This window comes from Leuciscus leuciscus (genome assembly GCF_965113295.1).
Source record: "Leuciscus leuciscus genome assembly, chromosome: 7".
NCBI lineage: Eukaryota > Metazoa > Chordata > Actinopteri > Cypriniformes > Leuciscidae > Leuciscus > Leuciscus leuciscus.
The window spans coordinates 14,514,827-14,528,710 of NC_138731.1; the positions used below are offsets into that span (position 1 = coordinate 14,514,827).

A 13,884-nucleotide genomic window follows, 5' to 3' on the forward strand; every position below is an offset into this window, starting at 1 on the left:
CTTCTTCCACCTCAGAAACATAGCTAAGCTACGAATACTAGATTACGGTAATGCATTACTAGCTGGTTGTCCTGCATCCTCAATAAAAAAAGCTACAATTAGTCCAAAATGCAGCTGCTAGAGTTCTTACTAGGTCAAGAAAATATGATCGTCTATCACCAATTTTATCATCTCTACACTGTCTACCTATTAAGTTCCGTATCAATTATAAAGTGTTGCTACTGACCTATTAGGCCCTAAATGGTTTAGCTCCTGTGTATTTAAATGATCTTCTATCGCCTTACAATCCATCACGTTCTTTAAGATCACAAAGTTTGGGGCTTCCAGTAATACCTAGGATATCTAAGTCCACTAGAGGAGGGAGAGCATTTTTACATTTGGCTTCTAAACTCTGGAATAGCTGATAATGGTCAGGGCTCAGACTCACTCTCCCAGTTTAAATCTAGATTAAAGACATCTCTTTGGCCAACCATTTATATAATTAATTTCTCATAACCTTATACTCCAGTTATATCAGATTAAATGCACATGATTATCTTTGCTTAATGTTATCAACAGTTGCTACGCAAATTATTTTCCATTTGCTTTGCTGTTTTATCTCGATATGCCCATCCTGAGGTAACTAGAGAGTATGTCAACTCCAGTTTGGATCCAGCCTATTATGAAGACTTCAGATACCCTACACCTGTGAAGAGACGGCACCAACTCCTGTCAGGACTTAAAGGGATACTCCACTTTTTTTGGAAATAGGCTCATTTTACAACTCCCCCAGAGTTAAACAGTTGAGTTTTACCGTTTTCGAATCCATTCAGCTGAACTCCGGGTCTGGCAGTACCACTTTTAGCATAGATCATTGAATCGGACAAGACCATTAGCATCTCTCTCAAAAAAATTACCAAAGAGTTTCGATATTTTTCCTATTTAAAACTTGACTCTTCTGTAGTTACATCATATACTAAGATCGACGGAAAATGAAAAGTTGCGATTTTCTAGGCTGATATGGCTCGGAACTATACTCTCATTCCTACGTAATAATCAAGAAACTTTGCTGCCGTACCATGAGTGCAGCAGGCGTAATGATATGACGCAGCGCCTGAAAATAGTCCCCAGCTCAGTAACTTCCAACGTGACCGGGACTAAGTTTGTCTAACCTATTAGAGCTATTTTCAGGCGCTGCGGCACGGCAGCAAAGTTTCTTGATTATTACGCAGGAATGAGAGTATAGTTCCTAGCCATATCAGCCTAGAAAATCGCAACTTTTCATTTTCCGTTGGTCTTAGTACACGATGTAACTACAGAAGAGTCAAGTTTTAAATAGGAAAAATATTGAAACTCTTTGGTCATTTTTTTGAGAGAAATGCAAATGGTCTTATCCGATTCAATGATCTATGCTAAGCTATGCTAAAAGTGGTACCGCCAGACCCGGAGTTCGGCTGAATGGATTAGAAAACGGTAAAACTCAACTGTTTAACTCTGGGGGAGTTGTAAAATGAGCCTATTTCCAAAAAAAGTGGAGTATCCCTTTAAGATGACGCAAACTCTGAATCAACATGCAACAATGCTACAATTTTCTATATGTCATAATCATTTGTTAACAAACATGTATTAATTACTTCAATGAGCTCATTGTTTCTGCCTTAAATTAATACATTATTCGCTAACTGCGTGATTTGTATATGTACATTTCTGAAATACATAACATAATACACATGTGGACACAGTCACCTCTGAAAACATCACTCTAAATTGTAATGTAGACATGCATTTTCTGTAAAGCTGCTTTGAAACAATATGTATTGTGAAAAACTCTAAATAAATGTGAATTGAATTGAATTGAATTATGCTCTGAAAGTGTAAACCCATTGAACACAGTAAATATCTTTTGCATTAATGGCCCACTGCACCCTACTGTCTTAAATGGTCTTGTGTGTAGAAGGGATTTTGATCAAATGACAGAAAAAAACTGAGCGCCCACATAGCTACAATAAACTTTATAACCTGCAAGTTGATGAAAACGTAATGCGATGCACTTACTTGTTCAGATGTGGCCATTCTAATGACGGACCAAACAAGGTTAGAAGGCTAAATATATTATTGAAAAATGGAATGAAAAGGTCCTCACATATAACGATCACTTACCTTATGAGAGTAAAAAATGTATACAGGGTATTTTATACTTCTCTTTTTTTTTTTTACACCTGTATGTTCAAACCAGTTTCATTAAACCCTTCCTTTCAGAGAAGATTCAATATGGACTTTGCTTTAAAAACCACATCTTTAAGATTCATTTCAACTGGATCACTAAACATCCACGGGGCCATATTTCTTCTTCCGCTCTTGAGTCTATGACAGCCCCATAGAACTGCTTTCGGAAAAGCTTTAAAATTTGGCACACAGATAGAAGACAGTCTGAACATTAACCAAAGCAAATTTTTAGTCACTAAATTAAACACTCTAGTGCCACCAACTGTCAAAAGTTGCATTTATGTTTATGCTAATAACTTTTGAACCGTAAGGGCTAGAAACAAAATAATTTGATTAAAAAAAAATCTGAAAAAACAAATATTTCGGCTATTTAGAATTGTGTTATAAAATGCTATATTTTACAAACACATTGCCATTTCCTTACAAAACTCAGTACGTGTCTTCAGCATGATGCTATAAAGGTACTCAAAAAGTTTTGGGAAAGCGCCACCTTGTGGTCAAAACTTATGATGAAATTTCAAAAATGCTATCAGCTTTTTAATATTTTTCTTCTTATTGTAATGTACCCTAAAGAGACAAAATTTGGGATAAAAAAAAAAAATATATATATATAATCTTTTGCATTCTCTCGCAAAACTTTTGAGTTCTCCCGCAAAGATATGTGTGTTCCCTCACAAAACTTTGCCTATCACCAATTTTGCGCAAGGCAGCTGAGAGACAAGTCCGAAGGGCTTGCAAGAGGTTCTGAGCACTCAGTATTCTAAGCATAAAAATAACAGGCCTCACACATTCAGCGTGAGATTAACGCAATTGACACTGTTCTCACGCTCTTTGCCACACATCCATTTTCTCACAGAAAAATCAAACATTAGAAGGTATGTTGAAACAGAGTACAACTTACTGAAATGTATTATGTCTTATGTAATTGATCAATCTGCGTTTCAACCGCAAAAAGAGGTCAATAAAACAGCTTGAGAACAAAATGTCACGCAACGTTACATATTCCTCAGGAAAGCCGTTTAATGACCATAACGAAAAATTTACTACAGAGGAGTATTTTGCTAAATATATGCACTATATTACATATTTATTATATTTTTTACTCATATCATTAACAATATTATAACGTTATTATTATAAAAACTGTATTATATTAATTTGAATAGTTAATTTTAACCTTTAAAAATAATACCAGCTCACAGGTCTCCCTATATGTTTACAGCAATAGTTGAGAGACTTTTTCCTTGAGAAAAATTTACATGTAGATACTTTACCTGATATTTATCCAAATTAATAAGTTTTAAATTGAAAAACGGAATCAAATCGCAAACTTATGAATTGAAATATTGAAATTTGTGTCAAGGACTAATAAAAACAGTAGCCTACCAGTCATGTAAACATTGTAACATGTTGTCATTAACCTTAATGAAATTCTGTTTAGTTACCAAATGTTTTCACTATCACAACAAGTGTACAAAAAACAAGTTTTATTTTACCCCCCCCACCCCCAAAATATACTGTATTTTACCATTTGCTCATGACTGTGATAAGTAAATGCCTTTTTAAAGCTAACTCACACTGCAGACAGACACTAACCAATGCAGACAATCAACAGATTACAGAACATCACTTCTCAGACATTCCACAACCTGACAAATGCAGATTGAACATGTTCAGTTGGCAAAAACAAACACCATTGGTAGGCATCTGCCTGTGCAGTGTGAATTAGCCTTTAAAGATATATTTAATGAGCACCTGTCTGTGCTTTTCTGTGAACTAGACACACATGTGAACACCACCAGACACTAATGTTTTGATCTTTTGACTTTAACCAGTTCATTACATAATGCTCAGAGTCCGTATAAAACAGTAAGTTAAGCATAAGCATAACAGAATGTAAGGTCATCTAAATACAGTAAGAAGATTACACACAATGTTGTTGTGACTATGAACTCAACTTTACTTACATATGTTGCAGTTGCAAATATACTTCCATTTTGTCTCAAAACAAGTTTAATAGAGTAGAGAATGAGCTGACGGAAGAAACTGTACCTGTAGTGAGTTCCACAAAAATGAAGAGTAAAAGCGCCACTTCTGAGCACCTGAGATAAGACATGGCATCAGTCACTCTCCGCACATCATTACATCCACCTTTATGGACAAAATGACCATGACTCTAATCTGCTGCATTTCCACAGTGACTGCTAGCATTTCTCCACTCTGAATAAATCCCAGAGCGACTGAACACGTAGAGAGAGACTTAATTGCTCCTCCTCCTGTGGCTCAATGTAAGAGGATTACAGAGAGAGAAAGACATAGATGGAAGGGCGGTGGGTGCACCAGCAAACCTCAACCGCATGACTGGGAAACTCCAATAACCTCAGTAAAGGAAGTACAGAATTTTTACTTTATTTGTTTGTTTATTTTGAATGAATAATTACTGGAATGAGTTTATGGCTTTTAAGCAATAAAAGACCATTATTTGATGTTCATTATTTCAACAAATACTCAATTGTGGATTATATGGATGAATCTAGCAGGTAATTTTTCCCCCCAGTTTTTTTTAAATTAAAGTAAATCAACTTTTTTTTTGAGGATTTTTTTTTTTAATTGTTATGAAAATAATAATAAAACCTAAGGAGTATGGATATACATTATCTACATGGGTTTGCAGAGAGTTCCTCAGGGGCTCAAATGTAAAAATTACTAAGTAATTTAAATATAACAAACTCAAACGCAAAAAAAGAACCATCCTCTCACTTCAACTGCTTTATTTCCAGCAACTGTCTCTCTATAAATAAAGATTTTATCTTGGTTTAAGTTTGCATTTGAGGCCACATTCTCATCTGTTTAATAATTGTAATGAATTATGCCCCCCTGTAAACTCAAAATAAATATGATGTGCCTCTATAAGAGCACTAAGTCAGGATAATCTCTTTTTCCGGTTTGTTCTCCAGGTGAGACATCTGTTGGGCATGGTTAAAGGCCTTTAGGGTCTTCCATAAGGAAGCAGTTCATATGTCCATTTTTACTTTGTCCAGAGAATTACCAATTTTTGTCAGAGTCTTTTTGATGCGTAATGCTGTAAGTCTGGCTGATGGATTCTGGTACCAACATTCCTTCATGAGTTTAACGATTGATGTTAAAGTCTGAAAAATAAAAACAAAAGGAGACTGAATCAAGCAATGTGAGAGTGAAAAACACAAAGCAACGGAGGTAGGAATCGTCAATAGAAAGAAATAAGAGTGTCACGTGACGTCACACCCTCTTAGGAACGTCCACCAGTAGGGCAAAACAGGGCTATCCTCTGTTGCCCGACAGTCATTTTTACCAGGTTTGTACTAAGTAATTACGTAGTAACACTGTGATATTGAAAGACCAAAATCAATATTCACCTTATTGATGAATGTTTTAGAATGTCCCGATGTTTTTATTGATTGAAATACTGACTTCTTTTGCGAGGTGATCTAAATATTAATGGCTTGAAACAGACGCAAAATTAACTGGCCTGTTCAATGGATGTTTTGCCCTCCAGGTCTCTGTGCCAGTCACTTGACTGAAAACTATGAATAATAATGGATTTTATAATATTAGTTTAACTTTATCCATTTATTTGTTAAATATATATAAATTATATATATATATATATATATATATATATATATATATAATAATTATGATACATTTGTTACAATGAAAAATCTTCTCTTTTGGTTTGTCCATCGGGCCATTATATTTCAAAAATGAAATGAAATTCAATAACTTTGATGTGGAAAGTATTCATTCAATTAATTATCCAATAAAAACCATTAATGCATGGTTGTTAAATATAAAACCATGTTTAAATTGTATTTCCAGCAACAACAAAAAAAGTATTTTGTAATATATACACTTACTGGGATATATCACTCATAAATGACTGTGATTGAAATGTCATACTGCCTTATGGTAAAAAAAAACTAAAAAAAAACTCAGATGCACATTATTCTTTCTTCAGCAATTCTGAATCGAAGCTTAAGAACTGCTAGCCTGGAAATCCAGACCTAAATCTGAAAGATTAATGATCTGACATCGACTAATGAAAATCGTCCAGCTCGAGGGGCGGCACCAAGCATGCATTTGAAAATCTCACTGCACACAATTGGATAACATGCGATTGGATGACCAATCACAACAAGCCCCATACGCTTAGCTACCAGCGGAGCTAACTGGTAGATTAGACTCTTGCCGTATCCGGTCGGCAAAACAGCAAAAACGTCCTTCTTGCAAAGGAACGATTAGAGCGCCGTCTTCTGTTCCTCTTTTAGATAAAAAGCCAAGTCTAACTTGTTCACTGTAGCAGCCAAAGCGGTTTCAAACAACTGGTGTTCATCCATAGCAATGTTTACTAATGACTTCGACGTCACAGCGCTGTCGTCATCTATTTGCTCGCCTCTGGCCCGCCTATATCAGATAACCCGATGTGATTGGTGCAGCCCGAATACAAGGGCATATTTAATGAGCATCATTACTCGACGCCAGAGTAAACTCGCTGAACAAATTCAACTTGTTCTCTCGCGAGAACTCTGGATTTCCAGGGTAAAGAACTGGCGTATCGATCCTGAAATAATTTTGTAACCACACTTTTTGCTTTTGATTTGAACAACCATCTTCTGCTTACTGTGAATTCCACACACACAAAACTGACTAACAGACTTTCAAATGGTAAAGTGTGTGTGGGCTGTGTGGGACTGTATGAGCAGTTAAATGCACTTGTATCACTCATTGCTCTTGTCTGGAAACTTTTAGATATTTAAAAGTACTGAACAAACTCTTTGCTTATTGCTTTTAATGTGTTTCTTTGTTCTTTATTTATGAATCTTTACTTTTGTATATTTTGAAGCTATATTTAGTTTGTAGAAAAATTACTTGACTACATACAATTGTTTTAATTATTCATTTTATATATGAATTTTATAATTTAATAGTATAAATAAATTCAATATTCAATGTAGTTAAACGGGGAAAAGGAAGTGTTATAGCACTGTAATAGAAATTTTTATCTTTAGTTAGTCATCTTTGGCAACAACAATCATTGCATTTCATTGGTAATGGCTACTGATGTGACAATGCTAACCTCTAGTGTGTATTAATAAAAACAGTTGGGAGGACAAGATGCACTGAGAATCATTTTGTAATCAAATTGTTAGCTTTGCAATCATAATAGAATCACAAAGTCAATGAAGATTCATACCGCTAATACAGCCGTTTTCCTAACCAGCTATAACCATGTAATTTCTATTCAAATGTTCTGATTGGCAGCATTGTTGTATTCAATGTGAAAAGACAAATTGCTTGCCACTGGATCTTAAGACACCGTGTAATTTTCATCAAAGATTTTTAATTTAGTGTTTACAAACAGCATGACAGATTAACTTGATTTATAAAGGTATATGCACAGGAATCTGAGCAGGTACAGTACTTACTGGATCTGAAAACCATCTGTTTGGGATGTTTGGTCTCTGTTGGTCTGTGCATATCACCTTCTTCATGTCCTCAAAGCTTGGGTCGCTCGGCACTACGTCATGGAATGGGGGCTTGTAATCTTCAACAATACCTGCACAATCAGTGAAGACGAAACACATTTGGAAATCACACAGAAATAATGATCAGCCAGTATCATCAGATTTTATTGTCACAACAGCAGGGGCGTAGAATTTACACAATAACTTGTGGTTTTTTATATATTAATTATTTTACTTCACATATTTAACCAGGAAGCATCTCATTGAGATTAAAAATCTCTCACAAGAGCGTTCTGTGAAAAATGTGCAATTCCTGGTACACAAACGGTTAATAGATCCCGCCTCCCAAATCCACTTTTTTTTTTTCTAACTTGTGAGAGGTTGTTTTTGGTTGTGTGCAGTGGCAAATCTCCTCCGAAACCTATATGTGGTAAGTGATGGAGAAATCAACAGTTCTGAGTAAGAAAATATGGGACAAATCGCGTCACATATTGATTATGTTAATATCAATCGCATACAGTCAATCACATATTGATTGACAGTGCAGTTTTTTCAATAACATTATTAGACAATCGTGTGATATGTGGCAAACCTAAACGTGTGTGTGTGTGTGTGTGTGTGTGTGTGTGTGTGTGTGTGTGTGTGTGTGTGTGTGTGTGTGTGTGTGTGTGTGTGTGTGTGTGTGTGTGTGTGTGTGTGTGTGTAACCTTACATTATGGGGACCCTATAAAGATGGCAATATCTGAAATCCTTGTTTTCTGTGATGGGTAGGTTTAGGGGTAGGGTTAGTGTAAGGGTTTGTACAGCATAAAAATCATTATGTTCTATAAAGTCCCCATAAAACATAAAAAACACAACATATCACTTTTAGTCACCCTAGTCTCATCAGCTGAGGTTGAAATAAGTTTCAGTACTCTTAGGAGACTGAAAGCATGGCTCAGAACAACAGTTGCACAAGTGAGATTTAACAGTATTGCTGTGTGCCATGTCCAACAGGACAAACTGGACTATATTATTGTGAAACAAATAAGCCAACAGTTCATTTTTGTTAATGACATGTATAGACGACGTGCTTGGATTCTTCAAATAGCAAGGAACAAGACAGTATAGACATACTGACTATTGCATTGCACTATTAAACGTCCCCCTTGTCATCATTAGTTACCTGTAACATTACATAATTTATTATTTAACATGGGCTATCGTTAAGGTCATTATAGACTAAAAACCATAATACATTATCCTATTCGTTTCCTGAATCCTCAGCTTCTGGATATGTCCCCACCAATTCCAAAATCAAACCTACGCCCATGCACAACAGTATTACACTGGTTAACAAATTACACAGATAATCACTGAGCATTGATTGTGCCAACCGTAAGGTGAAAAATTCAGCTTCATCAGGATCGCCAGCAATGCTTACTATATATAGAGTACTGAAGCCATTAGACAAAAGGGAGCAATAGGGATCCATTTTAGATGAGACATGCTGAGGGCATCAGACAGGCCTCTGAAGACAGTACTGTAATGACCCTTTCAATGTGAAAAGAGTAGAAGCCAAATAACACATGCACCCACAAGCAAAAGCAGACACAAAGCCTCTTTTGGACAATGTTTATTTATTATTATTAATTATTTAGTCAAATTTCTTGCAATAGTGGAGTGATGTGTAATGCAAAGACCAGGAGAACCAGACAAGTCCTCAGCACAGACCCCAATAGCCAGCTTCGTCTCCATACCAGTGTGATGAAACTGATCTTCAAGCAGAAGGAACTGGATAAAATATTTTGATTGATACCAATCCACAATCTAACATCTGACTTGAGATTCAGCCTGGAATCATAATCACACCCTGTTCATTCGTTGGCCAGCGGAGAACTGGCCCCTCGACTGAGCCAGGTTTTTTTTCTCCATTCTGTCACCTGATGGAGTTTGGGATCGTTGCCACTGTCGCCTCTGGCTTACTTAGTTGGGGAGACTTAATATTCAACAACATGTTTGATCTAAATGTACTGACACTATAAGACGAGAACTGAACTGAGCTGAACGATGACATCACTGTTTTGCACAGCCTGCGATCCAGCGGTTCACCCATGGTTTCCCATCGCAATGAAGCTGAACAAGGAATTCAGTCACTTCAGAATAAGTGAAGTACTAGTCAACTCCCTGCTTTATGCAATGGGTAAAAATGCCGAAATGATATTCAGATCGTTCACACTTGCTGAAGCTTCGCATGCAAATAATTACTAGACTGTTATTGGCAAATTTAATGAAATGATTTTGTTCCCCAGAGGAACGTTATACATGAGAGGGCCTGTTTTCACCAGTGCACACAAAGATCAGGAGAGATTGTTGATGCTTTTGTGAGATGCCTCTATGATTTGGCTGAATTCAGTGCAAGCTAAGAGGAACAAATATGGTACAGAGTCATGATTGGGATTGCAGATCATGACATTTGCCAAGAGTTACAAATGGAACCTGATCTGACATTAGACAAAGTGGTGGTCCAGATCATGCAGCAGTCTGAGCTCATTAAGCCCCAAAATGTGTGCGGGGGAGCGGCCGCTGAGGTGATTGCAGATTGCAGATTACAGCACGGAAAGGCACAAAGCACTTTATGGGACCATATCTGAGCGGTTAGAGCGTACGCTGGCGTGTCTGACTGCCGCTGCTCTATCAGCTCAGTTTTACGTGCGTGAACCTATATTTGAATTTTGAGCTATCCGTTTTGGATTCAAGGGAGCGCCTGTTCTACCTGAAGGCCTTTCGTCCGCTAAAATTATATTTCCTCCGATGAGGATTGTCACTTACTGGCTGGTGTAGGAAGGATTTCGGCGAGTTGTGATCGACTGCTCTCGGCTGGACGATCAGCTGTTAATCGCGGGGATCGCCCGAACTTCCTGCCAACACTTCATCTCCATCAACATTGGCTTGCCGCGGAAGACTTTGTCTTGTGAGTGCAATATTGGATCGGCCGTCTCCGCCGGATGATCCGCCAGATGATCGGCTGTTAATCGCGGGATTACCTGATCCACCTGCCTACTCTTCATCTATCTTACCATCGGCCCGTCGCGGAAGAGTCGCATAGACTCAGCTCTGCGCTCGGACGGTCCTGCTGCGGACTGGGATGCTACTGCCTTTCGGCTGGAGGATCGGATAGCTGTGGATATCGCTCGATTTACTCGTCGGCCATCTATTACAACAGCGGCTTCACAGACGTGTGTTAGGACATAGACCAGGTGATGGTGGCGCTACAGAGGATGCTGTCCTTCCTGCTCATTGGTCTGGCATGTCACAGCTGTTTTAATGTACTTTTCTACACTGCTGTTTTGACTCTTGGTTACAATATCTGTACAAGTATGGCTATCTTCTACTCATCTCTGGATCTGCATAAACTGAACTCAACATATCGTCTTCCTGTGGACATTTATAATTACTGTGCTCACTTGAAAATTGTGCGCCGTCCTCGATATGTCCACCGAGGATCCCGGCGCAGTTTCTATAAAGACGCACAGTTCACTTCTCTGTTCAATGACGTCATTCCAGTAATTTCATCCTGTCGGTCTTCCTCCAAGCCAGTCGCAAAGTTACGGTCAGTAAACCTGCTCAATCTTTGTTCTATCAAGATTTCATCTCCAAATGATGAAATAGCAGAATCTCAGACACTGAGGATGGCCTTGATAAACGCGAGGTCATTATCTAATAAATTTTGACTTGATATCAAAAATGTCAAAGAGCTAGTAGTGTGTGATACTGAGACTAGTGGTGCATTTTTACTCAAGTCTGTAATGAATGAGTTTGTGAGGTGGTGCATTACTCAGCCTATACAGGGAAGGTCGGGCAAGTTCAAAATCTATACTGGGGCAGACCTCACCATCATGTCACGCTCTACATAGAAGAGCTTACAAGGTCACACTCCACTGGTCAAAACCAGTATAAATGTGAGAAGTACTGGGGGAAAAGTGAGCTTTATGAGAAAATTGCTAGCAAATACTGAAAGAAAATGGGAAAAAATTGGGGTTTTGTTGTAGATGGGCCAGTTTACTCAGTCGTAGCACTGCTTGTATTGGGTCTAGTACAGAGAGTGGATGTAATCTCAGACCACGATGATGTCTATGAAGATATTGGCTTGCTCAAATGTGAACCAGTGAAAATTTTGCTTAAAAGGGATAGTTCATCCAAAAATGAAAATTAGCCCATGATTTACTCACTCTGAAGCCATATTCTTTCAGACGAATACAATCGGAGTTATGTTAAAAAAATGTCCTGGCTCTTCCAAACTTCATATGGGAGGGAATGGGAGGGAATGAGTTTTTGGTTTTGGAAGTCCTTCAAAGCGCATCCATTCCTGATTAAAGTGCTCCACGCGGCTCTGGAGGGTAATAAGGCCTTTTGAAATGAAGCGATGCGTTCGTGTAAGAAAAATATTCATATTTAAAACTTTATTGAGTAAAATAACTAGCTTTAGGCAGACAGACAGAATTCTTAATTTAGAGGAGAAAATAAACCGAATTTTCCTCTCAAAGCGGAGAGCACAGCGTCTTGACGACATGATATCCACACAAATGAGCTACAGGCAGTAGCGGTTTTAGGCACGGGCGAACCGGGCAATCGCCCGGGGCGGCATTTTTGGGGGGGCGGCACCGCCGGCACGAGCAGAAAAAAAATAAATAAATAATAAATCTGCGCCGCGAAGCGGTTTTCTATTATCTATCATTTCATTGTGTGGGGAATTGCCAAATTTGCGCCCCCTGCTGCTGCAGGCGCCCCTGCTTGCTGAGAAGCTCGAAAGGGGTCTCGCCCAGGGTGTAATTCAATGTAGAACCGCCACTGGCTACAGGACTACAGCAAGATGTCTTGTCCATACAGAACGTAGGCGGGCATTATGCAAATGTAGTAAGTCGTAACTTGAACTTCTCAAAAATAGATCCGAACTCCAACGGTACAGTTTCAACTCTTTCTTTTGAGATAAACTATTATGCAGACTGTTTACATTCACATGCAGCTACATTGCACACTGCATGAAAGGTAATTTTCAAAAATGCATAACAGAGGCACTTTAAATAAAATAAAAACGGCTCATGCTACATGTGTATGGCATCTTTTGGATTGTGACTAAAGTGGCAGAGGTCAGGGATCTTGGGCTTGAAAAGGTTGGTGACCACTGATTTAGGCATATTTGTGCCAGAGCTTTCCACAAAGCTCCAGCCAGTTACAGCTCTGCAGAAGAAGGATGCAATCTGGCTTTGGACAGAAGTCCACGAGCAGGCTCTGAACAAAGTAAATTGCAAGTTAGCCACAGCTCCTGCTCTTGCATAATATGATCCTGAGACTATGGTCAGTGCAGATGCGAGTAGTTTTGGGTTAGGGGCTGCCTTGCTTCAAGTTCATGGTAATGCAGCACGTGGTCGTATTCTGCTCCATTACCTTGACTGAAGTGGAGCGCAGATACTCCCAAATCGAAAAGGCCTGGCCGTGTGTGGGCATGTGAGCGGTTCGCCAGCTACCTGAAAGGCTTAGATGAATTTTGCCTGCAAACAAACCATAAACCATTAACTTTCATGATATTGATCAAACGGCCACAGAGGGAGATGCAGATCTCCAGGCAGTGATAAGCTTTCTCAGCAAGGGTTGGCCAAAACATATTTCCCTCCAGCTGAGTGGCTATCAGTCGATGAGTAAGAAGGTGGTAAGATGAATACATAAAGGTCATTAAGGTCTCGCCAAGTGCCGTCAGAGGGCAAAGATGTTAGTTTGGTGGCCTGAAATAGGTATTAACATTAACAGGAGGGTCTCAGTAGGGCTCACAAACCCATTCAAAGGAAAGAACCTTTAAAATTCACTTCCCCTTTGCCTGCTGGTAAAAAATTGCAGCAGATTTATCTAAGTTGAATGGTAGAACTACTACTCCTGTGACATCGAAAAAGCTCACCTTCAGACACCATCCAGCTTCCATGTTATCAGAAGACTGAAGTGCATGCTTGTAAGATTGGGAATTCCCAGGGAGCTTGTATCTGACAATGGCGCACAGTTCACCTTGGCTGAATTTCAGAAGTTCAGTACATATTATGAGTTTCACCACACAACATCAAATCCTTATTTCCCCCAAGCCGATGGAGCTGCAGAGAGAGCAGTTCAAGGATTCTCCGCCAACCTGATCCTTATATGGCACAGA

The 13,884-nt window shown here is 38.6% G+C and overlaps 2 protein-coding genes across 3 annotated transcripts in view; both read right to left on the reverse strand.

Moving 5' to 3' along the window:
• acvr1c (activin A receptor type 1C) overlaps positions 1-4,397 on the reverse strand; it is a 122,724-nt gene extending 118,327 nt beyond the window's left edge. Inside the window, exon 1 of the mRNA XM_082176184.1 lies at positions 4,258-4,397. Within this exon, the coding sequence (XP_082032310.1) occupies positions 4,258-4,321 (64 nt within the window). The 5' untranslated portion in view covers positions 4,322-4,397. The remainder of the gene's footprint in view (positions 1-4,257) is intronic.
• A 562-nt stretch (positions 4,398-4,959) lies between these two features.
• LOC309503349 (activin receptor type-1-like) overlaps positions 4,960-13,884 on the reverse strand; it is a 72,677-nt gene continuing 63,752 nt past the window's right edge. For both annotated transcript variants that reach the window (XM_082176145.1, XM_082176146.1), the window contains 2 exons: positions 7,671-7,801; positions 4,960-5,354 (listed from right to left, as the gene is read on the reverse strand). In XM_082176145.1, the coding sequence (XP_082032271.1) occupies positions 5,220-5,354; positions 7,671-7,801 (266 nt within the window). In that variant the 3' untranslated portion in view covers positions 4,960-5,219. The remainder of the gene's footprint in view (positions 5,355-7,670; positions 7,802-13,884) is intronic.